Source organism: Chiloscyllium punctatum, chromosome 36 (genome assembly GCF_047496795.1).
Source record: "Chiloscyllium punctatum isolate Juve2018m chromosome 36, sChiPun1.3, whole genome shotgun sequence".
NCBI classification, from domain to species: domain Eukaryota; kingdom Metazoa; phylum Chordata; class Chondrichthyes; order Orectolobiformes; family Hemiscylliidae; genus Chiloscyllium; species Chiloscyllium punctatum.
In genome coordinates this window covers 66,337,904-66,364,991 of record NC_092774.1, presented here as the reverse complement: position 1 = coordinate 66,364,991, position 27,088 = coordinate 66,337,904, and the positions used below count along the sequence as shown (strand labels likewise).

The 27,088-nt window shown below is 45.2% G+C and overlaps 2 protein-coding genes across 2 annotated transcripts in view; both read right to left on the bottom strand.

Annotated features, from left to right (window-relative positions):
- Positions 1–27,088, bottom strand: part of LOC140460614 (uncharacterized) — a 333,883-nt gene that overhangs the window by 283,832 nt on the left and 22,963 nt on the right. The window lies entirely within an intron of this gene.
- Positions 18,896–27,088, bottom strand: part of LOC140460117 (uncharacterized) — a 46,448-nt gene continuing 38,255 nt past the window's right edge. The window contains exon 4 of the mRNA XM_072554514.1: positions 18,896–24,394. Within this exon, the coding sequence (XP_072410615.1) occupies positions 23,238–24,394 (1,157 nt within the window). The 3' untranslated portion in view covers positions 18,896–23,237. The remainder of the gene's footprint in view (positions 24,395–27,088) is intronic.

Here is a 27,088-nt window from a genome sequence, read left to right as displayed (position 1 = left end):
CCGAATTAGAGTCGAGATAAGCACACATACCAACAGCCACCAAATCTGTTTCATATGCAGTATTTCAAACCAAGAGATGTCGGGGTGCAGGTTCATAGCTCCTAGAAAGTGGAGTCATGGGTAGACAGGGCGGTGAAGAAGACTTTCAGCATGCTTGCTTTCATCAGTCAGAGCACTGAGTACAGGAGTTGGGATGAATTGTTGCAGCTGTCACAGATTCCACACAACAACACAAGACGTGACCCTGCCCTCCCCTGACTGACCGTCCCTTTGCATCTCAGGGGGCAGACACCCCTTTAATTGTGATGATCAGGAAACATGCCATCCTTCAAAAAAAGGGCTGTGTTCACAAATATTTGGACAGAGGAAGGAAGTTGCAGTCTGGGTGAAGATCAATCTTCATTCAGGCAGAGAGGAAGAGCAGCAGCAGCTTCAGAAGTTCATGGTCCAACTTCTAAACAGACCTTGTCTGATTTGCAGTTGTTTCTGGGCTTGTAATATCGTACTGCAGCATATTGTAGATCTTCAGTAAGAGTGTCAATACTGCACTACAGAGGTCCATTCAGCAACTTGAGTCCATATGAACTCTTCGTGGAGGTATGCAGTCTGCCCCATAACCGTGTTGGTTTACAGTTACATATAGATCTACACAAAGATCTTTGGGATTGAGAGGAAAGAATGTTCCACAGTAACTAGAGTTACATTCAGATTTTCTATCATGGACTGACTGTGATGACCTTTGCAATCACTTCACAGGAATATTACAAGAGAAGAATTTGGCGGCAGAAATCTCAGACCAAACATCACATCAAAGTCTGACAGTCACTTGATTCACAAGGACATGGATATTGATGGCCTTGAAAACAAAGGGGAGAAGGTCTGTCTGTTTGGTTAGGTTTTAAACGTCAGTGTGACTGGAAACTCAGAGTCTCACATACCCACACACCAGAGTAGTGACTGGAACAAGCTTTACAGACTGAATGAGAGTGTTCCAATTATCAGAGGGTTCACCAGGAACACCACACACATGCTGTAAGCGTGAGCGAGTTTTCAACTGATTGTTAAGGTCTGAGACAGATGAGGGCACCTGCTCCATGGAGAAACCGTGGAAATGTGGGGAGTGTGGGAATGGTTTCCCTTCGCCATCTGCGCTGGAGATTTATCAGCATTTGCACACGGGGCAGCGGCTGTTCACCTGCACTCAGTGCAGGAAAGGCTTCACTCAGTTACACCACCCCCTGGCCCACCAGTGTGTCCACACCAGCAAGAACCCGTTCATCTGCCCCATGTGTGGGCAGGGCTTCACCAGTCACACCACCTGCTGCCGCACCAGCGGATCCACACTGGGGAGAAGCCGTTCACCTGTCCCGTGTGGAGCAACGACTTGTGCGATTCCTCCACCCTGCACAAACACCAGCGCATCCACACCAAGGAGCGGCCGTTCACCTGTCCAGTGTGTGGGAAGGGCTTCACCCAGTCATGCAACTTGGGGAGACACCAGCAACTTCACAAGTGAGATGGCACAGGGATTCGGGTTGGATTCTGCTGTTACCATTGCTGACAGTCACATCTTGAACCCTGTTTAGTGGGTGAAGTGGGAGGAGTAAGGGGTTCCTTTATGCTGACTGGCCGCGCTCTCACCCACTTTACTTCTAGTGGGGGCTGACGCTCTCTGAGCCTGGGATTGCACCTTCCCTACGGAAACAGTCCACAGAAGCGGCTGAAGTGCAGGTAGATCTGAAATAGATACATTTGTCTTTGTCCCATTGAGTCTCCAGCACAGTCGATCCAATTGGCCTCTGTCAGTGTTTATGCTCCACCTGAGCCTCCACCCACCCCTTCATCAGCAAACAGGTATCCCCTGCTTTTTGAAAGTTCACTTTACCCCCTACCCCACCCCCGCCCAAGCCTGTGCCAATTCTTAATCCTAACTTAGACCTTCTATTTATTGCTGATGCCTGGTTTCAGTCCCTGTATTCACCTCCCATTCATGTGTCTATCCAGATACACCTTAAGTGTTGCTAAGGTGCCTCTTTCCACTCCATCCACTGGCAGTGCATTCCAGGCATCCACCATCCAACTGTGTGAAAAATCTTCCCTTTCAATTCTCCCCCAGACTGTCCCCCTCTCACCTTGAACCTGTGCCCTCTTGTAGTTGACTTTTCCACCCTGGGGGGAAGCCTCTGAGTATCTTACCGACTATCTGGCTCAACACCAAACATCCAAAGAATAATCCACACAGACCCATTTCCTTATCCCTAATAGTCGACAATTACCCCTGAATAACGTACCTAACTTTCACATTCCTGAACACTGTGGCGCAATTTAAGCATAGACAATCCAACTTAACCTGCCAATCTCTGGGCAGTGGGTAATTTAGCATAGCCACTGCATCCTAACCTGCACATTTGGATTGTGAGAGGAAACCGGAGGAAAGCCATATCGACACAGGGAGAATGTGCAAACTCCACACAGACAGTCGCCTGAGACTGAAATCGAACCAGTTTCCCTGGTGCTGTGAGGCATCACTGCTAATGATTGAGCCACCATGCCGCCCCCGTCCAGCCAATCTGTGTATCTCATCATTTTGTTGAGGTCATCCCTCCGCCTCCATCTTTACAGTGAAAATACTCCAGGTTTATCCCATCTCTTCTCATAATGAGACCTCCAGACCATGCAATGCCCTAGTGAACCTTCTCCATAGCCAGTATCCATATCCTTCCGGTAGTGTGGCAACCAGAACTGCACGCAATATTCTGAATGTGACCGGAATAAATAGCTCTAACATAACTCGCCAACTCTTACATTCAAGGCAAACGTGCTGTGTGCCTTCTTGATCACGTTACCCGCCTGTGTTGCCACTTTTGGAGATCTATATGGTCAGATCCCTCTGTATGCTAGTGCTTTAAAGTGGTCTGAAATTTATCGTACAATTCGTGTATTTCCTATGTATCTGTATCCAGCTTCACCTTAATTGTGTTCCGCTCTTTATCTCTTTTCCCCCATCCTCACCCCTCCACACATCAGCATATCATAAGACTATAGGAGCAGAAATTATGCCATTCAGCCCATTGAGCCTGCTCAACCATGGCTGATAAGTTTCTCAACCCCAATCTCCCCATAACCTTTGATCCTCTTGATACTCAAGAACCTTGTTATCCCATCTTAAATATATTCAATTATCTGGCCTCCAGAGCCTTCTGGGGCAGTGAATTCCATAGATACACCACTCTCTGTCTGAAGTTCTTCTTATCTCTGTTCTAAAAGGTCTTCCCTTTTCTTGAAGGCTGAGGAGGAGGCAGAGAGGAGCGTGGTATGCACCTGCAAACTCCAGAACTTCCCCAACTTCACGAGTCAACAATAACACTTTCTGGAGCAAGAAACGAAAGTGTGACACCACAGGAAGTGAAATTAGGCCATTCAGGCCATTGAGTCTGCTCCACCATTCACTCATTCTTGAGTGTCAAGGGGCTCAAAGGTTACAGGGAGAATGGGGTTAAGAAACATATCAGCCATGATTGAATGGCAGAGCAGATTCAATACGATAAATGGCTTGTTAACCATCCCTGGGAAGGAGGAGGCAACACAATAAGTTGTTTCTTGGGACAGGTAAGATAATGTTATTTAATACTGGTGTGACAAAATGATAATTAATTCTGCCTGGAGAAGGAAAGCCCTGACATAGACGGGTTAATTGCAGGGCAGGCTGTTTCAAACAGACAGCTAACCCTCAAGGATAAGAAGGTAAACTACAGACCTGAGGTCTCCAGCAATGTGAGGTGATGTTAGAGTCTTTAAAAAAAGTCACACCACAGATTTGAAATTGAGGAACTACCACCAAAATTCAACTCCAGAATGATACAGCAGCAGCAGTACTTAGAAGAATAATACTGCATCAAACCCCTGGACACTTCCAGAGATGGGCACTGTCGGTGGAAACCCAGTTACATTCAGCCATCAACTGGGTGATAGCCAAGTTTGGGGGGGGTGAAGCTGAATGAACTTGAGAGGTTTTATTTGTGGTTGCGACGTGCAATAAAGTGCAAATCATTGTTTCAGCAGTTGATTCTCTGTGCGGTTTCTGAGTCAGGAGCCAAATTAAGGTGATTCACCCACAACCACACCATGAGGCTGGGATTAATATTGACTCCATTGCATTCAAGAGAATGTCTTCAATACTGTTATTAAGCGAAGGCTGAACCCACCCCCAACCCCCCCCCCCCCCCATTCACTCTCCAAGGTCTCAAACCGAAATGTCCAAAGAGTGGCACATTGCCCTTTAATCTGTAAAGTCGGTGTGATAAGTGGTGTAACCTGCTGTAGTGTTAAAAGTAAATCCCTGACACTTTAAAATCAACAATCAGCAATTTATTTAACCAACTCTCACGGTGAACAAAACTACTAATAAACTGAATAAATCCGTCCTAACTACTGAGTATTCTGGAATAAATCAAGATTCTTCTGGTATGCTGTTCCAATCAATACATCCCATTCAGATAACACAAAATAGAATTTAATCTCTCAGATTACAACCAGGTTATGTGTCTTCCGGAATATTCTGTGCCATCTTCTGTCGGGATGCCTCCTCCGATTCCTCTGTCAGGAATGTCCTTCTCTGTTTTTCTAAATGATGCTTTCTCTAATACACAGATGACAGAGCGCCAATTCTTTACGATAGGATTGGTCCTGTTGTCAAAACTTTAGGATTTAAATTTAATAAGTTTTTGGTAGCCAATGGGGCTGATTTAAATTGATTGGTGAAATTGAAAACCTGTTGTCTTGGCCTGCTAACTGTACAGCCTTTTGTTACAAATGTTTCAGTTCAAGTGCTTTCTGTTGTGATGATGCTGCTCCTTTAAGAAGATTACGTTGTTGGTTTATTTTCAGGAGGGGTTGTAAAAGGCAGAGCTTCCCATTCGTCTAGGATTAAGGATTTCGCTAATGGTTAACAGATACTGGCTAAGGCAACAATCAGGGAAAAGGGTTTGACATTTTGTTTTCTAAAACACTTCTACAATCAAAGGGCAGTTGTCCCATTCTTTCCCCCTGGTTTGGGTTTTAGCAAGCAGTCTGTCTGAAGCTGCTGCAGGAAGAGATGTTTCCTGATTCAACAGATGTTTCTGACTGACTCTGAAGCTTCAGGGAAAATAGTACCAGCGTATTCAGCCTCTCCCTGTAGCTCAAACCTTGCAGCCCTGGCAACATCCTTCCAAACCTTTTCTGAACCCTTTCAAGTTTCACAATGTCTTAAAAAGACATCAACTTTGCTCGACTAATGTGGGAGAATTTTCTAAATGACGCGTTCTGTCTGAAAGAATCCTCCCCTGTGCTGTGACAGAGCTGCAGTGACTTTCAAAAGCCTGACAAATGCTGTTATCAGTCAAAGATTCATTGGGAGAAGCTTCTCAATCACATCTGTAAATGGAGAAAGTGTTTTTAATAATGAGACATGAATAAAGGCTGCATTAATCTTTTGTTCTGAAGATTTACTCATACATCTCAAAACAGAGCATATGAACCCGGTCACAAGAAGTCTACGGGAATATAAGACACCAATGCCTATTTCCTGACCAGGACCGACTTTACACAGAAAACATGGGCATTTAAAACGAATGGGGTGCCATTCGTTTTAAGATCAGGTGAACTTAAGAGGCACAGCATTGGCTTAGAAATGAGAGATCCTTGACACACACACACACACAGCCAAAATCATCACTGCCATTATTATCTAATCAGAATTTAGGCTGGATAGGCTGGGATGTTTTTCCACTGGAGCAGAGGAAGTTGAGAGGCAATATTTTCAAACCATGAGGGGTAGAGTTGGGTTAATGGTAGCTGTCTCTTCCCTAGGGGGAGGATTTCAAGACCAAGGACGTGTTTTTATGGTGAGAGGAGAAAAATGGAAGAAAAGATGTGGGGCAAAATATTTACAGAGTGTAGTTCACCTGAGGAAACAGCTGCCAGTGGAAGTGGTTGAAGCAGGTACATTAACAACATTGAAAAGGTGTTTCAACAAATACATGGATAGGAAAGCTTTAGAAGGATATGGGCCAAGTGCAGGGAAATGAGGTTAGTGTTGACAAACATTTTGGTCAGCATGGACAGGTTTGGGCTGAAAGGCCTGTATCTGTGCTATAGTATTCTATGACTGGCGTCTCTTTGTAACTCTGACAGTGTTGAGTTTCCACATGAACCAGGAAAAAGTGAGGACTGCAAATGCTGGAGATCAGAGTTGAGAGTGTGATGCTGGAAAAGCAGCAGGTCAGGCAGCACCCGAGGAGCAGGAGGATCGATGTTTCAGTCATAAGGACATCCAGATGAATATCGCACTAAATCATGCTGAATAAAATCTGATCTCATTTGTCAACTCTGAAGTGGAGGTGCTGGGGGTGGACAGGTCAGAAGTCACACAACACCAGGTGACAATCCCAATAGATTGATTTGAACTCATGAGCTTTCGAAGCACTGTTCCTTCATCAGGTGAAGTGATGAAGGAGCAGCACTGATGAAGGAGCAATGCTCCCAAAGCTTGGGATTTCAAATAAACCTGTTGGACTGTAACCTGGGGTTGTATGACTTCTGACTTCTTCAACTGTGCATTCATGTTGAAATTGATGGGATATTTTATCCAACTCGGAGTAGTTAAATCATATCGCTTGGAGGGGTTCATTTGAAACCTTCCCGGAGGTGAATTCAACAAGATTGAATTATTCAAAGTTACTCAATTCTAAACTTGCATCAGGACCAGTAGTCATAGAGAGGTACAGCGCAGAAACAGATCCTTCAGTCCAACTCGTCCATGCTGACTAGATATTCTAAATTAATCTAGTCCCGTCTGCCAGCACTTGGCCCAAATCCCTCTAACCCATTCTATTCATGTCCCCAACCAAATGTCTTTTAAATTCTGTAATTCTACCAGCCTCCTCCACTTCCTCTGGCAGCTTATTCCATACGCGCACCACACTCTGCATGAAAAGCTTTCCCTTTAGGTCCCTTTTAAATCTTTCCCCTCTCACTCTAAACCTATGCCCTCTCGTTCTAACAACATCCTGATAAATCATTTCTGATGGAGATGTCAACGTTTCGGGTAGAACCCTTCTTCAGTCCTGAGGGATAATATCTGAAATGCTGACTTCTCCACCTCCTGTTGTGCCCAGCCTCCTGTTTGTCTATTTTAGATTCCAGCATCTGCAGTTTTTTATTTTGTCTCTAACAAACGGTGGAGCAGATTTGATGGGTCAAAATATCCTAACTTCTGCTCCAATGGTCTTGTGATTTTAGGCTTGTGCGGGTCCTGGGCTCAATGAGCAGCAGCGCCCACTGGAAGCAGAGCTTACAGAATCATAGAATCCCTGCAGTGTGGAAACAGGCCCTTCTGCCCAACAAGTTCAGAGGGAACACTTGAAGAGTAACTCACCCAGACACATTCTCCTACCCTATCACTCTGCACTTACCCCTAACTAATGCACCACACCTACACACTCCTGAACATTATGGGACTATTTAGCTTGGCCAATTCGCCCAAACATGCGCATGTTTGGACTTTGGGAAGACACTGCAACACGCAGAGGAAACCCACGCAGACAGGGGGGAATGACATGCAAACTCCACACAGACAGTCACCCTGAGGATGGAATCAAATCTGGGTCCCTGGCACGATGAGGCAGCAGTGCTAACCACTGAGCCACCACCACCCCCCTCTTCCCCCTCCACTCCCCCAGTAGAAAACAAAAAAGCCTCCCAACTCTCCCACTACCCCCACTGTCAGAAAGGGCAGGAGGCTCAGTCCTGGGGGTGACCCTCAGCAGCGTTACCGGCAGAATCTGATTGTTGGGACCATTGGTGCCTCCGCTGGTGCTTGTTCAAGCTGCAGGACATTGTAACCTCTGCCCACACTCGGGGCAGGCAAACGGCCTCTCCCCAGTGTGGACCCGCTGGTGCGTCAGTAGAGTGGAGGAGACAGCAAAGCCCTTCCTGCACTCGAGGCAGGTGAACGGCCTCTCCCCAGTGTGGACCCACCGGTGTGTCAGCAGGTGGGAGGCCTGGGTAAAGCCCTTCCCGCACTCAGTGCAGCTGAAGGGCCTTTCCCCAGTGTGGACCTGCTGGTGCTTCAGCAGGTCGGAAGAGCGTGTAAAGCACTTCCTGCAGACAGAGCAGGTGAAGGGCCTCTCACCGGTGTGGACCCGCCGGTGGATCAGCAGGTCAGAGGAATCGCTGAAGGCCTTCCCACATTTGGGGCAGGGGAAGGGGTTCTCACCGGTGTGGACCCGCCGGTGAATCACGAGGTGGGAGGAGCGAGTGAACACCTTCCCACAATCTGGGCAGCGGAAGGGCCTCTCCCCTGTGTGCACCCGCTGGTGCCTTATCAGGGCAGAGGAATCATTGAAGGCCTTCTCACACTTGAGGCAGCTGAAGGGCCTCTCCCCTGTGTGAACCCGCAAGTGCCTCAGTCGGGTGGAGGAATCGCTGAAGCTCTTCCTGCACTCAGGGCAGCTGAAGGGCCTCTCCCCTGTGTGCACCTGTCGGTGCCTCAGAAGGGCAGAGGAATCACTGAAGGCCTTCCCGCACTCAGGACAGGAGAATGGCTTCTCCCTGGTGTGACTGCGCCGATGTGTCTCCAGGGCAGACGGGACAAGGAAGCCTTTCCTGCAGTCGCCACACTTCCATGGTTTCTCCATGGCCGAAGCTACAGTTCCAAACAAACTCGTGTATGTCCCCTCCCTGCCTTGGATTCCTCTATCCAGCTAGATAACTGATTCAGGCTCCACACTCAGTGCGTTGCTGCAACAGTAGGGTCTCTCTTCCAGTCCCACTGATGCTGAAAACGTACTGAAACAGGAACCAATTGGATCATAGTTGAAAATTGTTGCAGTCCCGATGGATTGAGTGACTCACAAATGCTGGAGAATCAGAGTCGAAAACTGCGGGTCAGGCAGCATCTGAGGAGCAGGAGAGTCAATGGTTCAGGCATAAGCCTGAAACTTCATCTTCAGATCAAATACTCTGAAAAGAGATTACAAAAGTCATCACTGTCAATCCAGGGTAGAAATTCAGAACAAGCAATTCTACTTTCTGCAGAACATTCTCTCTCTCTCTCTCTCTGTTCTCACTCCATTCTAATTCTCCTCAAAGTGCTGATTCAGGATTTGACAGGGACAGAAGAGCAAAACAGTCACAACTGACACCTCTTTGAATTTTGGATACCTCCACCTGAAAATTAATATCTTCCACGACATTGGGATACTGTTGAGAGTGAGCAAGTCTGATTTTTGGAAGCAAAAATATAATGTGTAAATTCAGGATGAACCTGCAATGCAGCTTCTTGACAACCAATCAGACACAAAATGGTTAACGTGCCCCCACGGGGGTGGGGGAGTTTTGGAATGAGACATCAAGGCAATGACACCAGAGAGAAATTGAACAGACTGGCGTGGCAAACCAGCATCATCTAGATATACAGCATAGAAACAGGTCCTTTGGTCCAACTGGTCTGTGCTGACCAGATGTCCTCACCGAATCTGGTCTCATTTGCCAGCATTTGGCCCATATCCCTCTAAACCCTTCCTATTCATAAACCTATCCAGATGCCTTTTCAATCTGTCATAATTATACCAGCATCTACTACTTCCTCTGGCAGCTCTTTCCTTACACGCGCCATCTTCTGCATGAATTGCCCCTTAGGTTCCTTTTAAATCCCTTGCACCCTCGTCGGGCCACCTCACCCTAAACCTATTACTCTATAGTTCTACACTCCCAGAGAAAAGACCTTGTTTATTTACCCTATCCATCCCTCTCTTGATTTTATAAACAATGAAAGCATCAACGGCTCAGGGCAGGGATGGGGAGGCGGGGGGAGGGGAAAGAAGCCGAATGTGCTGGAGCCAATGCAGAAGAAGAGGACACAAAACCTTGAAGCTGCAATGAGGAATACTGCATGTGCTGTACTTGTACCTGTTGATTTTATTTGTGGGAATCAAGTGCATTTTAAAAATACAAACAAACATGATATCTATCCCTCCCCTTTCCCAATCTCCCAATGCTGTCCTGGACAGAGTGAGAGAATTGGGAGCAGGAGTTGGCCATTTGAGCCTGCACCAGCATTGAACAGATCATAAGTGGATATGAATATATCTACAGCCAGGTGGATAGATTAGGATTTCTTTCACTGGAGCAGAGGAGATTGAGAGCTGACCTGAAAGAGGATTATAATATCATGAGGGTTACAGATGAGGTGAAAGGCAGGTGTCCTTTCCCGAGGGTGGGGCTTTCAAGATTAGGGAGCAAAGTTTGAAGGGGAGAAGAGAAAGATTTTAAAAAGACATGAAGAGCTCCATTTTTTTCTCACAGAGAGTGGTTTGTGTGTGGAATGGGTGTCCAGAGGAAAGTGGATGCATGTACAGTGACAATGTTTAAAAGACATTTGGAAAAGTACATGAATAGGAAAGTTTCGGAGGTATATGGGCAAATTACTGGCAGATGGGACTGGTTGGGTTTGAGAACATAGTCAGCATAGACGAGTTGGACCGAAGGGTCTGTTTCTGTGCTGTATGACCCTGTAGCTGTTCTGTACTGATCTTAAAACCATCTTCTTGGAAATCCAAGATGGCGGTGGTTTAAGTGGTCTGCTGTGGTGGGCTCTGTGCCATACCCCCGACAAGGTGGACTTTTACCCCTCCCCCCCACTCATTAACCATCTGTAGGAGAAAAGAATTGCTAACATGAACTTACTGAACGTCTGGAGCTGCTATCATTGTGGTTTGACAGCTTTAGGATCAGAATGAAAGCAAATGAAGGAAAGGAGCCGACAGGGGTGCAGCAGGCAGGGCCCTCCTCTACTGCATTGGGGGGGCCTGGAGCCATTGCTCAAACTCCCAGGGCAGTCCCTTTGGATTTAATGGGGCAGCAGCAGTTACTCTTGGAGTTTGCCAAACTCCGAGAAAAGATTGAAGCAGCAGTGGAACCACTACCTGCCACGCTGGAAAAGCATGAGCAGGAAATTCAAATGTTGGCCCAAAGAGAATAGGCAGCGGAGGAGAGGACCATGGAGGAGGTCTCAGGAGGAAGGATCCAAACGCAAGAAGACCAGGTTCGGGTCCTTCAGGAGCAAGTGGACGACCTGGAAAACAAAAATAGAAGAACAATCTTCCAGCTCGTGGGTCTTCCGGAATGCGATGAAGGCAAAGACCTTATTGGATTCCTGGGGTTGAAGTTGAAGTCGGGCCTGTTGAGTGTGGAGCGGGCCCACCGGATCGAAATGTGCAGGTCCAGGTCGGACCCGCAGCCCCGCGTGGTCCTAGTGCGCCTCCTGCATTAAAAAGTTAAAACAGATAGTGATTGAAACAGCAAGAAGACTGGGAAGAGATCCACAGACTTTAATGCACAAAGGCTCAAGAATAATATATTTTCAGGACTTCTCAGGAGCCTGGATTAAGAAAAGGGCATTTGATGAAGTGAAGAGAAAATTAAGGGATCTGAACATATAATATTCCTTGAGGTCCCTGACCTGATTGCGTTTCACTCATGGAGGGACGGTATATAATTTTGATTCAGCAGAAAAGGCGATGGACTTTGCGAATTCTCTGAATTAAAGAAATCGAGTCAGGGTGAAGGCGGGAGGGACATCATTACAGACAATGCTACTTTTTTGCCCCTTTTTGTGGTTCTCGGCTTTATACGTACTGCCCTGACAAAAAACTGGAATTATTTAGTATATCGGTCAGTTACATATTGTCTGGGGCCTTTTTTTTACTGCTATCCTTTTGTTTTTGGATTGTGGGTGGCTATACCTGTACTTAAGATGTATGGAGAAGGGGTGTGGGGAGATGGGTAGCCATTGTTAACTCTCAGAATGTAAATAACTTTTTTTTCAATCTGTGAACTGCCTGGTGTTTGGGGCACAGCCTCAGTGGAAAGGAGCCAGGATGGTGGCAATGGTGGGGTTTGGGGAGGTGGGGGGGAAGAGATCTCAACATAATTGGGGGTTATTTGAGCGTTTGCTTCAGTTATATGTGGTAGTTAGATTTTTATTTATCGTAGTTTTTAATAGGAGCAGTTTTTAGACTTTATAGAGTTAATGTCTTTGTTGCTCACTGCACCTCGGATAAGCTTCCTCCTCTTGGGAAACCATGGGCTGCCCTGGATGGCCATGGCTACTGATTCGTTCAGGTGGTGCACCTGGAATGTAAAAGGGAGCCATTCCCCCATTAAAAAGAAAGGAGGTGCTGTCAAGCCTCAGGAGGGAAAGGGTGGACACATTTAACTGATAAGGAACATCTGAAACTGCAGCAAGGAGGTTATGATAGGGTATTCTTCTCCTCCTTTAGCTCCAAGTGTAGAGGAGTGGCTATACTGGTAAGAAGGAAGAACCTCCCTTTCCAGGTAATTGAGCAAATTAAGGACAAACATGGACTGTCCGTCATTCTTAAAGCTCTAATACATGGAGAAGAGTATGGCGTCCTGAATGTGTATTGTCCCCCCGGTGCACCCTCTTAAATTTATAATTGATGCAGTTGCAAAATTAATGAGTCTTGGGGTATGCCGCATGGTCATTGGAGGGGATTTTAATCGCCTAATAGATCCCGAGGTAGACAGGGTGCCAAGGGGCCAGGCAGGTACACCCGCGCAATCTAAGCAGTTGGTGGACATGTGTGAGGATTTGGGATTAGTGGATGTGTGGAGACATCTCCACCCTAATGGAAGAGACTTTACTTTCTCTTCCAACCCACACAAGTACCACATGGGAACTGACACTTTTTAATGCCATTGGATTACTTGGACAGAACATTGGCTTGTGAAATTGGCAATATAGCTGTCGGAGCATGTGCCAGTGTATTTTGAAGGTAAAATCAAGAGTGGTGGAATGGATGCACAGCATTGGTGCATGGACCCATTCCTGTTAAGGGATAGCAAATTTGTTGAGTAAATCACAAGAGTTCAGAACCTTCTGGGATATCAACTCGGGTACGGCCAGTAATTCGGAAATACTGTAGAAGGCCACTAAGCCATATTTATGAGGCGTGATTATTCTTTATTCAATGGCTAGAAGGACGCAGAGGAAGGAGCAACAACAGATGTTGGAGACCCGTCTGCAGAAAGCTGAGGAAGTATAATAGGAATTCACTGGTCAAGCTGTAGCTCTCCGGGCTGCTCCCAACTCATTGCACACACTGGGGACAAAAAGGTCTGCTTTGCGCAACAAAGATTGTTTGAATTTGGAGATAAGCCACGTAGATATCTCACTAGAAAGAAAAATGCTTCTCAATCTATTATGTCTGTTAGAGAGAAGGCTGGCACAGTTACTCGTGAGTTAAAGAAGATTAATGTTAGATTGAGGGAATACTTTGCAGAGTTATATCAGTCAGAGGGTGATGAACACAGTACAGCGAGAATGCAGGCCTTTCTTGAGATCCTGCACCTCCCTAGAATAAACGCGGAACAGGTTTCCTGTTGAATGGGCCTATGACGATACAGGAGGTGCATGAAGCAATAAAACATCTCCAAGGTGGCAAAGCACTGGGGTCAGATGGATTCCCAAGTGAATTCTATAAGGAATTCATAAATGTGTTGGTGGAGCTACCTCTGGGGATGTATAGCTATTCATATGCACAGGATTATCTTCCGCCCTCTCTTAGGGAGGCTAATATCTCCCTCATTTTAAAGAAGGGGAAAGAGCATGAAGAATGTGCTTCATACAGACCCATTTCACTGTTGAATGTAAATTTTAAAATTCTACCCAAGACGCTGGCCCTGAGGTTGGAAAAGGTGTTGTTCTGTATTGTGAAAGAAGATCAGATGGGCTTTGTTATGGCCGTAGCTCCTCCAACAATATCAGGAGGGTACTGAATATGGTGCAGGTATGCCAGCAAAGGTTGATCCTGGGTTCAGTGGCCTGCCTAGATGCAGAAAAGGCATTTGACCAGATAGAATGGCTATACCTGTTTGGGGTCCTCAAGCGCTTTGGTCTGGGGACAACCTTTGCTAGTGTTGTATAATGATCCTAAGGCAGCAGTCATCACAAACGGCACTAAGTCAGATAACTTTAATCCTGGGAGAGGTAGTAAACAGGGGCGTCCTTTCACTGCTGCTCTTTACCTTGGCAATTGAGCTGTTAGCTGAGGCTATCAGGAAGGACCCTGAAATAGTGGGGCCAGGAGTGGGAATGGGGGAACATAAGATTACCCTATATGTTGATGATGTCCTTTTGTTCTTGGCCAATTTGGAGGAGTCCATTCTTCGATTGATTCAAACAATTAATTTATTTGGCAGTTTTTCGGGCTGCAGGATCAACTTTACAAAATCAGAAGCCATGCCGATGGGGTGGGGAGGTGCCTATTCTGAATTAGTGGAGGTGCCTGATCTGAAGGATGGAATGCAGTTCCTGTTTAGATGGTCGTCAAAAGGGTTTTTGTATTTGGGAATTTTTATTACCCCTGCCTTCCACCAGCTGTATAAAGCTAACTATGTACAATTACTGGAGAGGATAAAGCAATTTTTGCAGAGGTGGGACGGATTACCGTTATCATGGTTAAGCCGAATATCTCTGATTTAAATGAATGCTCTTCCTCGCCTGTTGTACGCCATGAGAATGCTCCTGTTGTTGTGACCCAGATGAGTATTACTGAGGCTCAATGGTTGGCTAGGTTCTTTTATTTGGTGTCGCAGGTGCCCCCTAATTAAGTTTACCAAATTGCAGCTCTCACAGGGTGAGGCGGAGTGGACCTTTTGGACTTGAAGAGATATCAAATAAGCGCTTTCTTAGCATATGTGGGTGACTGGGTACGGGGGGACTCGGGGTCGATTTTTCTTGACGTTGAAGCATTGCAGTCGAGATGTCCCCTCGTTAATCTAATATTCATTGAGAAGATGAAATCCGAGACTGAGCAGTGTAAGAGTACAATCATTTTAAATACAGTGAAAGCCTGGAGGATAATGAGGCGAAGACAAGGGTAATTGGCTGAAGACCTCGCTGATTACCCCACTGGTGGCAGCCCAAGGATTTAAACCTGGGGCAATGGACTCCGGCTTTAAGTCATGGGAGAATAAGGGAATTTCCTGTAGGGAAGATTTATTCGAGGGTTAGGTCTTGATGTCATTTCGCCAGCTAAGTCAGAACTATGCATTGTCTAATAGGGATGTTTTCCGGTACTTTCAGCTAAGGGATTAAATACAGAGGAAGATCACACTCCTGGCTCAGCATTACAGGTCAAATGTGGAGTAAAGAGTACTCTGGTGTACAGGCGCTCTTTCAGTGAGTACGTTGTATCATTTACAGAAGGGGATGTGGAGGGACTGTCTAGGATGTGGAATCAGGAGCTAGGATAGGATATTTCATTAGAACTATGGCAAGATATATGGGAAAATATCAGGAAAATTTCAATATGTAACAGCACAGGGCATGCAATTGAAAATTTTACACAGGGCTTATGTGGAGTCAGAGAAGCTAGCTAAGTTCAAGAGAGGAGCATCACCAGGGTGTCTCAATTGTAAAATTAGTATAGTCACTCACACACTGCTATTGGTCATGTTGTAAGATCCAGAGATGCTGGAGTGCTATAGTAAGGGAGCTGAAGGACATCCTGGGGGACTGAAGTTAAAGTGAATCCGGTATTTCTTCTTCTGGCGTTGCCAAATTTGCCTTCTGTCAGAGAACACAGGAACAGACTGTGTAACATTCTTACGCACTGTGCAAGGAAGAACATTTTAATTAATTGGACATTGGAAAAACCTCCAGGGCTTATGTGGTGGCATATGCTGGTGATGGAGCATCCCCCCCAAGCTGACCTCACAAATATGGTGCACCACAAAACAGTAGTTTTACAAGACGTGGCAGCCCTTTCTAAATTATATTGATGCAGACTGATCAGCAGTATCAATTAGAGCCGTGGTATAGTTGTGGGAATCAGTCTGGGCGCTCATGGGGCCCTGGGAGGGCAAGGCTGGGTGAAAAGAATACGGGTACAATAACTGGTGCTCCAATGGATGGGAGCCTTAATAGAGGTGTGGTGAGCAAAATAGAATAAAGTAATGTGATAGAATTCAAATTAACTTAAATTATTTTTCATTTTATTTTTATTCAATTTGATTGTAGTTTAGTTTAAGCTAAGTTTGTTCTCGTAAAATAATAGGTAGCTCATTATTAATAGTATCACAATATGATATTCTCGTACTGCTATTTTTATGTATTTTGGTATTGTTCTCTTTTGTATATAGAGGTGTTGTGAGAGATTTGAAACAGTTTTGAATGAATATATTTTTTTTAAAAAATTTCTTGCCTTCCCCCATAACTATTTTTGACACCCCCTGCAATGGCACGTGAACTCGCTGGTGCCTCCACAGGTGGCAGGAGTGGGTGAAACCCTTCCCATACTCTGAGCAGCTGAAGGGCCTCTCCCCAGTGAGGACCCACTGGTGGGTCAGCAGGGTGGAGGCCCGAGTAAAGCCCTTCCCGCACTCGGGAAGGAGTGATGGCCGAGTGCCATTATTGACTGGACTATCAACCCAGTTCCGGGGACTCCCAGGTATGAATTCCACTGTGGCAGTTGGTGGAATTGGAATTCTGTCGGAAATCTTGAGTTCAGAATTTATAAATGAAACCATTTTCATGGTTGGGGGGGGGGGGGGGGGGGAAATCCCATCTCATTCACTCACATCCTTTTGAGGAAAGGATTCACTCAGTCACCCTAGCTGTATCCTTTACCTGGTCTCACCGACAGGTGACTCCAGACCCACAGCAGCCTTGTTGACTCTACACTGCCCCAAATCTCCAACCACCCTCCCCCAGCAGATGGGCTGGGAGAGTCTTACATGGAGACAGGGTCTGGGTTGAAATTGCTGAGCTAGGCAATACTTCCTCTGGATTAAGGTTGTACCAAGGTTCCAATTACAAAGGGACAACTTGGTGGTTACCAGTAGTAAAGGAAGTGAGGTGGGGTGGTGTATGCGCACTTTGACCCAGAGTTGTTTAAAAAGCAGCTACGTTTTCCATGTTTTACTGGGGAATCAGAAGCTGTAACAAAGTTGTGTCACAATAAAGGTTACCTGAACTTACCGCCGGGCTCAAGCTCTGATTAAAAGCTTTGAGCTCCAACAGGTTTTTGTTTTAAAGCTCCTCATTTCTTTCAGGCTCCTGCACTAAGTTTCCAATGTCGTGAATCAGATGGAGCAGTGAATGAGGAGCGAGTATCGTTAGAAATTGTAAACGTTTCAGGAGTGCAGGTACTGTGTTGTTACATCAGCGTTGTAAAGCTTACTGGCAGCACCGGGAGGGGTGGGCTGTATTCACTAGAAACGATATGGAGGAGCTGGTATTGGACTGGGGTGGACAAAGTTAAAATTCACACAACACCAGGTTATAATCCAACAGGTTTATTTGGAAGCACTTGCTTTCGGAACACTGCTGCTTCATCGGTTAGCTGTGAGAGGTATGAATAAAGGTGAGGGCTTGCATTTTCCTAAAACAAGGAAAGGCAGGATTTGTACAGTTAATGGTCGGGCCCTGGATCATGTTGTGAAACAGAGAAATGTCGGTGTGGAGGGGGCATTCAGATACATCGTTCCTTGAAAGTTGCATCATTGGTGGACAGGGTGGTTAAGAAGGTATTTAGCACCATTGCCTTTATTGTCCACACCAATGCGTATAGAAGTTGGGACATCATGTTGAGGTTGTACAGGATGTTGGTGAGGCCACTTCTAGAGTACTGAGTACAGGTCTGGTCGCTCTGTTATTGGAAGAATACTGTGCTGTACATCTCTATAACTCTATAAAAATCGCCATTACAATTTTGATGGACCAAACATTTGCCTTTTGAGAGAGATAAATGGGAGCATCAATATTTAAGTAAACTTCCAATTTTTGTTCTCCTCCCAAAGTCTCTGTCAGGGGACAGTAAGCCAGTAGGCTTTGCAACTCAACCTCATCTTATCCTCACCCAATACTCAAGGGAAATTAAGGGATGATGAAAAATACTGGTTTTACCAGTGATCCTCTCATTCCATGAACAAATAAAACAGATTATGATGCTGCCATCACTGCATGTGTCAGAATTAAATGATCAGAAAAATTCTGAATTCACACTACACACAGTTTGTGCACAATGCCATCGTGTCTACTAATTCTGATCATTTCAATTGATATTCAGTCTTACCACATTAAGAGCAGCCATGGTTTATGTTTCATTGGCAACTCTACATGTTGACTTTCTATTATCACAATCTCTTTGACATTGTTATATGTATTTAATCTTTAGATTGGTTGCGTCATTTAATTGTGAAACAGATTGAAAATTCACAACTTCACCAAATGCCAAAATGTTTTTTTTAGGATGTTTGGGCACGAGCACTGACAAATAAAATATCAAAGAATTACAAAGTTATCAGGAGAGATACATATCTTGTTTAACCAAATACATTGGCAGTGCAGAGAATTTCAGCAAAGTGCAATAAATATTCACTTTGTACCCCTTTTTCAACTCATTCAAGAATTTCAAATTGAGCTTGAGGTAACTCAAGAGCAAATGACAACATTTGTTTGTTAATACACTCACCGTAAACTCTGAAAGATTATTTTTTCTCAAAGTCACAATGTTTAATCCCAAACGGAGCAATTAAGTGCAAAGTTACTTTCAACCATTTAATAAAAGACTGCAAATTTTATTTCCTATGAAAAACAATTTCATAGTTTTGATAAGATCTTTACAAATATATTAAACAAAATAGCTTTCCTGAGTGTCAATATTTACAACAGTTATGCAGCTATTATTTGGCAATTGACCAAATAATTGAAATAATTTCAGAATAAATTAGCTGCTTCATCATAATACATTAAGATATTTTAATAAAGTCATGAAAAGGAAATCTTTGTGTTAAAGTTAAATAAAACACAAAACCATCTTACAGAATTCAATTCAAATCATATCTGTTGAATCACAAAAAGATGATGCTCAATGTACCAAATGACAGACAATCACTGGTAATGAAGGAAAAACATTGTAAAGAACATATATATCTCAATTATATCTTAAATGAATATCTACTCTGTCTTGGACATTAATGACTGAAATTTTTTTTGTCAAATTGAAAATTACAATAGCAAAGCTTTAGAAAATCCATCACTGAGCCCAACCTCGAATCAATGTTTTTTTTCAGGAAATCCTTTTCAGATTTCAGGCTCCTCCAGCTACAATTAGTACGAAGGAAAGGTTAGGCACAGTGTGGAAAGGATGAGCAATAGCAATATCTTGGCTCTCACCCAAGTATTCTCCGAAGAAGAAAAAAAAGCATCTGGATGGGGATATGAATAAGGAAGGAATCAGAGGGATATGGGCCAAATGCTGGCAAATGGATCACTAGATTACTTTAGGATATCTGGTTGGCCTGGACTGAAGGGTTTGTTTCTATGTGCTCATTACAGATACTCCTCTTCTGTGATCCCCAGTCATCTCCCCATACCAGCTGTACTTTTCATGAAATAATTTGACAATTGTTGACTTCTATCAACCTCTTCAATCCTGAGAAATTTCCTCTCTCTGCAAAATGTGCTTCACGTTGGCAAGTTCAATCCTCCTCCGTTCCTCAAGAACACACTTTATAATGTGCAATGTTCTCAATAGCTGTTTAACATTCAATGGGGAAACGGTTTTCAGTCCAACAGTTAGACAGAATTTCTCTGAAATGTTTATGGCAAATGCACTGGCCCATGAGAGCTCGTAGGGCCAGTTAAAATGCTTTTAACAGCCTTTTCTTTAAATTTCCTTGCCTTCCCAATATAGAAATTTTCTCCCATAAATTATTTGCCCTGAAAAGATCCAGCAGTAAAATGATTCTGGAGCGATCAGTAAAAATATCTCAGTTGGGTTATCCAAGGTTAGAAATGGAAGAACACCTCTCTTCAAGGTTACAGTTCAATTTGCCCTTTCAGCATTCCTTGAAATTAAGGTGTTCCATCATAGTGTTTAATTATGATCCATTAAAAGCAGTATCTACTCTCATCTGAGTGCAGAACCAACTCAACTGACTGAACAAGCAAAACAACTTTTCTGTATGCACTTTAGATGTGACATCCTCTCCCTCTCTCTCTCTGTTGACCCAACAGGATTACCAGGACTATTGAGTAACGATTGCTGATCTACAGTTTGCTTCTGCTGGTTAACAGAAGCATTTAATAACTGCTAGCCTGGTCATCCACAAAGTCAAAGAACACACTGTTCACCTGTGCCTGAGCAGAGGATAAATTTCACTTGTAACAGTTGTCATTTTGTGATCTGTTCCAAGTCCCACAACTCATGAGTTTCCATGGACAAAGTTAAAAGTCACAACACCAGGTTATAATCCAACAGGTTTGTTTGGAAGCACTAGCTTTTGGAGCACGGCTCCTTCATCAGATGGTTGTGGAGAATGAGATCATGATCACGGAATTTATAGTCAAAGGAGTCAAGTATTATGGAAATGTGATATATTAAACAATTTTAGATTAAATCTTTCATTTTTTAGAATGGGTTGCTTCTCTTTGGTTTGTTAATCCCAGAATTTGGTTTTAATTACCTTCTCAAAAATGCCATTGAAATGCAGAGCTTTTTGAACAGAGGTGTGAATTCTATTTGTGTCCCAATGTCCAGTCAGACTGACATTTTTCTTAGAAAAGCTTTGTACTTAAATTACATTTTTGAGAAGGTAAATTATAGATTAGGGTGGATTGGCAGTGCTAAATTACCCACAGTGCCCAGAGATGTGCAGGTTAGGGTGGATTAGCCTTGGAAAATATAGAGTAAGGGGGTGTGTATGGATGGGTAGCAATATGGAGGGCCAATGTGGAATAGATGGGCCGAATGGCCTGCTTTCACATTGTCAGGATTCTGTGACCCTCCCCAACAAAGGTACATTTTATCTGCATCTATCCTGTCAAGCCCCTTTCAGAATTCTACTGGTTTCAATAAGATCACTTCTGGTTCAGAGAGATATACAGCACAGAAACAGACCCTTTGGTCTAAATCATCCACTGATTCTCAAACTGAACTCGTCCCACTTGCCTGTATTTGGCCCATATCCCTCTAAACCTTTCGTTTCATGTACCCATCCAAATGTCATTTAAACGTTGTAACTGTCCCTGCATCTACCACTTCCTCAGCAAGTTCATTCCTCATGTAAACCACCCTCTGTCAAAACGTTGCTCCTCAGGTTCCTTTTACATCTCTCTTTACACCTTAAAAAAAAATGTCTCCCAAGTTTGAGCTCCCCTACACTAAGAAGACCCTTTCTATTCACCTTATCTCCACTCCATGATTTTATAAGTCTCAATGAGCGCACCCCTCAACCTCCTGTGTTCTAGTGAAAAAAGTCCCAGCCTCTCCTTGCAACTGAAACCCTCCAGTCCTGGTAAATCTTTACCAAACCCTCTCTAATAGTATTCTTCCTCTTACAGGGTCACCCAGAGCTGTACTCAGTACCCAGAAAGTGGTCTCACCAACATTCTGTACAACCTCAACAAGATGTCCCAACTCAATGGTGTGAACAGTGGAGGCAATGCTGCTGAGTGCCTTCTTAACCACCCTGTCTAGCAGTGATACAACTTTCAAAGAACTATGTACCTTAACTCCCCCCATGTCTCTGTTTTACAACATGACCCAGGGCCCTACCATTAACTGTACAAGTCCTGCCCTTGTTTTAGCAAAACGCAACCACTCGCTTTTATTCATACCTCTCTCATACACACGCTCTCTCTCTCAGACATATACATGTACACATACCCCCACCCCCCCGAACACACTCACTGGCTTATACTCCATCACACTCACACTTTACCAAATGTTCACACAGTCTTACGCACACTCGCATGCACAAACTGACATGAACACAATCACACTCTCTCATGCACGCACAACTCTATGGGGTGAATTTGTATTGGCAGAATTATATTTGCAGATACATTCAATTTTGCTCAAAAAAACACAATCTGCAGCCAGTCAATCCATGTAATATTTTATAAATTCCTATTTTGGAAATAGAACCAGTCTGATTCAAGATTGGGATACTGATAGACTCGAAGTTCACACCTGTAATGCATTGTCTGAGCTAAGATATCACTTTTTTTTAAAATAAACCTTAAGTCATCTCAAGACTATGACTTAAAAGTAGTTCTGGGATTTACGTATTAACGAACTAAAACCTGCAACCCATTCTAAAAGATGAATGGCTTAACAGCACTCTAGGTTTGTTCAATATATCCTATTAGTTGCATGACACTGTGATTTTTGCTATAAAATATGTGTCTTATGATCCTGCTCCACAGCTACCTGATGAAGGAGCAGCGCTCCGAAAGTTAGTGCTTCCAAAGAAACCAGTTGGACTATAACCTGGTGTTGTGTGATTTTTAACTTTATCCACCCCAGTCCAATGCTGGCATCTCCATATCATATCTCGTGAACACAGCCCACACCTCCCGGTGCTGCCAGTAAACTTTACAATGCCAATGAAACAACACACTCTACACTCCTGAAAAATTTACAATTTCTAATGATACCAGCTACTCATTCACTGCTCCATCTGATACATGGCATTGGAAACTTAGTACAGGAGGCTGAAAGAAATGAGCAGCTTTAAAACAAAAACCTGTTGGAGCTCAAAGCTTTCAAAGTCTGAGCCCAGCAGTAAGTTCAGGTTACCTTTATTGCGACCCAACTTTGTTACAGCTCCAACACAAAAAGGTGTTGAAAACGTAGCTGATTTTTAACTGTTCAAGGTCAAAGCACCCTCCGCCACCACCCCCCCAACACCACTTTCTTTCCTATTGGTCACCACTGACTTGTCCCTTTGTAACTGGATCCTTTGTACAGCCTTAACCCAGAAGAAGTATTGCCTCACTCAGTGATTTCAACCCATACCCTGTCTCCAAGTAAGTTTCTCCCTGCCCATCTGCCGGGAGGGAAAGAAGTGGGGGGAAACAGGTGGAGTCAACTACACTGCTGTAGGTCTCAGTCACGTGTAGGCCAGACCAGGTAAAGGATGCAGCTGGAATGACTGAGTGAATCCTTTGCCACAACAGCAGTTTCCTTCCCTAAAAAGGATGTGACTGAATCAGAATGGGGCTTCCCCCCCACCCCGCCCGATGGTTTCATTGTTAGATTCTGACCTCCAGATTTCTGACCGAATTCCAAATCCGCTATCTGCTGCGGTGGGATTCAAACCTGGGAGTTCCAGAACTGGGTTGATAGCCCAGTCCATAATGGCACTCGACAGTCGCTCCTTCAATCCCCCTGCGATGGCACGTGAACTCCTTGGTGCCTCCGCAGGGTGGCTGCCCGGGTAAAGCCCTTCCCACATTCGGGACAGCTGAAGGGCCTCTCCCCCGAGTGGACCCGCCGATGTTTCACCAGGGCGGAGGAATCGCTGAAAGCCTTCCCACATTTGGGACAGCTGAAGGGCCTTTCCCTCGTGTGGACACGCTGGTGCTTCAGCAGGTCAGAGGAATTGCTAAAGGCCTTCCTACACTCAGGGCAGGGGAATGGCCTCTTCCCCGTGTGGACCCGCTGGTGCTTCAGTAGGGTGGAGGAATCGCTGAAGGCATTCCCGCACTTGGGACAGCTGAAGGGCTTCTCCCCAGTGTGGACCCGCTGGTGCGTGCGCAAGTTGCCCATCTGAGTGAATCCCTTCCCACACTCAGGGCAGCAGAAAGGCTTCTCCCCCGTGTGGATCCGCTGGTGGATCAGCAGGGTAGAGGCCTGGGTAAAGCCCTTCCCACACTCGGGGCAGCTGAAGGGCCTCTCCCCTGTGTGGACCCGCTGGTGCTTCAGCAGGGTGTAGGAATTGCTGAAGATCTTGCCGCAATCTGTGCAGGGGAAAGGCCTCTCCTGTGTGTGGATCCACTTGTGGGTCTGAAGGGCAGAGGAATCGTTGAAGGCCTTCCCACACTCGGGGCAGCTGAAAGGCTTCTCCCCAGTGTGGACCCGCTGGTGCGTCCGCAACTTGCCCACCTGAGAGAATCCCTTCCTGCACTCGGAACAAGTGAATGGTCTCTCCCCAGTGTGGACCCGCCAGTGGGTCAGTAGGGTGGAGGAGGTGCTGAAGGCCTTCCCACACACAGTGCAGGAGAACGGCCTCACCCCCGTGTGGACCCGCCTGTGGGTCTTCAGGTCAGAAGAATAGCTGAAGTCCTTCCCACAATCGGGGCAGCTGAAGGGTCTCTCCCCACTGTGGACCCATCGGTGCCTCAGTAGGGCGGAGGAATTGCTGAAGGCCTTCCCACACCTGGGGCAGGTGAATGGCCTCTCTCCGGTGTGACTGCGCCGATGAATCTCCAGGGCAGATGGAGCACGGAAGCCTTTCCCACAGTCGCCACACTTCCAAGATTCCTCAGGTTTCTCCATGGCCGAAGCCTCAGCTGTACACAAATGCGTGTAGACCCCTCCTCACTGTGAATTCCTCTTTCCAGGCTGTACAACTGTTTCTGGCTCCACACTCAGTGCGCTGCAATAGTAGGGATTTTATCCAGTCCCACTGATGCTGAAAACGTACTCAAACAGGAACCAAAAAGCTTTGCTCCTTCTCACAGAATCACAGTCAAAAATTGTTGCAGTCTCGATGGATTGAATGACTATCAGATATTGACAACAAAGTGAGGACTGTCGTTGCTGGACAGTCAGTGCTGAAACGTGCAGTGGTGTAAAAGCACATCTGGTCAGGCAGCATCCGAGGAGCAGGAAAGTCGACATTTCAGGCATAAGCCCTTCATCTGTTAATTTTGAAACTTCCGTCCTCAGATCACCAAATACTCTGTAAAAAGAGATTACAAAAGTCATCAGTGTCAGTCCAGGGTAGAATTTCAGAACAAGCATTTCTACTTTTGGAGGAACGTTCTTTTCTTTAGTTATTCCACAAAATTGAAAGCACCATCTCACTCTCCCCGTCTGTTCTCACATTAACGTCCCTGGGAAGTGGGGGGGAAAGGAGACATCAAAGCATTAACACCAACACCAGAGAGAAACTGTACATACGTTAGTAGAAAGCCAGAGTCATAGAGATACACAGCACAGAAACAGACCCTTCGGTCAATCTCTTCCGTGCCAACCAGATACCCAAAATCAATCTAGTCCCATTTGTCAGTACTTGGCACATGTCCCTCCGAACCCTTCCTAATCAAACACCCATCCAGATGCCAGCATCCACCATTTCCTCTGGCAGCTCATTCCTTACACACATCACATTCTGCATGAAAAAGTTGCCCCTTAGGTCCCTTTTAAATCTTCCCCCACCTTAAACCTATTACCTTCTGGTTCTGGACTCCCCCATCCCAAGGAAAAGACCTTGTATATTTACCCTATTCATGCCCCTCATGCTTTTCTAGAAGTCGAGAAGGTCACCCCTAAGTCTCTGGCGCAGGAGGGAAAACAGTCCCATCCCATCCCTCCGTCCCTCCTCACCCGGGTAATTAAGACACATACCTGAGTTTGCAGAGTCTGCCCCCTCCCTGGAATCACTCCGGTTGCTTCAAGTGAACAGATTTTCCCCCCACTCCCTCCCAGGATGAAGAGTTGCCCAGAGGGAGGGAGTTTCACTCTGAAACGGACAGGGCCACTTCCGCGTTATGACGTCATAGATGATGCGAGGGGGCGGGGAAAGACCGGCAACAGCTCCGCGCACCGCGCCTGCGCTGCCCTGCAGTTTGCAATAGAGTAATCCCTTCTTTTCAGAGAATTCCCAGAGTGTGGAAGCAGGCCACTCGGCCCAAGGAGTCCATACCGACCCTCCGAAGGGTAACCCACCTACACCCATCCCCCTATTGCGCTGACTAACGCACATCCCTGAGCACTACGGGTAATTTAGCTTGGCCAATCCAACCTAACCTGGACAAAGTTAAAAATCAAACACCCAACAGGTTTATTTGGAAGGACTGGTGTTAACAGCGCTGCTCCTTCATCAGGTGATTGTGGAGAATAAGATCATAAGGCACAGAATTCATGGAAAAACATTACAGTGTCCTGCCACTGAAATGATATATTGAACAGACCTGGATTAAGTCTTTCATCGTTTAGAATGGGTTGCAGGTATCAATAATATGTAATTTGTAAATCCTAGAACTTCCTGTCAGTCACGTGTGTGCATGCATGCATGAGGGAGAGAAAAAGTCTCTTTCCGTGCTGTAGATCTCTATGTCTATTTGATAACAGATGCTTTATTTACATTGGTGTAAATTATAGCTGGGTAGTAATAGTTAGATGTAAGGGAGAGAGTATTCCTCAAGTAGGGGACTATAAGAATCCTGTGAAAGCTCTATTTCTGTTTACTTCCTAATTGGGGGCAGTATGGTGGCTCAGTGGTTAGTACTGCTACCTCACAGCACTCGGGACCTGGGTTTGATTCTGTGTGGAGTTTGCACATTCTCCCAGGGTCTGAGTGGGTTTCCACCGAATGCTCCCGTTTCCTCCCACAGTCCAATGTTGCGCAGGTCAGGTGAATTGGTCATGCAAAATTGCCCATAATGTTAGGTGCATTATATAGGGATAAATGTAGGGGAATGGGTCTGGGTGGGTTACTCTTCGGAGGGTCAGTGTGGACTTTTTGGGTGGAGGGGCCTGTTTCCATACTATAGGAATCTAATCTAATTAAGCACGAGCACTTATATATTTAACTTTGTTTCATTTTTCTTGTTTGATTCCATGCTATGACTACACTCTTGTGTCTGATTAGTTTGAGAGACTGGGAGATTGTGGGTTGGGTCTCAATTCACTGAATGTTTTATTGTTCCAGAAGGTGTAAAGGGGTGGGGGTCATGTCAAAGCTTCAGCAGAAATCCAGCAGAGCTGAGAGCAGACCCACATTTTACTCTGTTGGAACAGGAAAATCAACAGAGGACAGAGAAACCAGGACCTGAAATCCGAGCTGACACCAGATTACCCTGTGATCAGTGCTTTCATTAGCACCTCTCCCATTATCTTGCTTTCCATTTGACTACCCCCTCAATTTTCAGGATCCAATCCTTGTCATTCTGAAGCCATGTCTCTGTTAGGAGTCACAGATCATAATTACTCTCTTCAATGTGTGCAGTCAATTCATTCGCTTTTGTTACAATGCAGCACACATTCAGACACACCATGTTAGT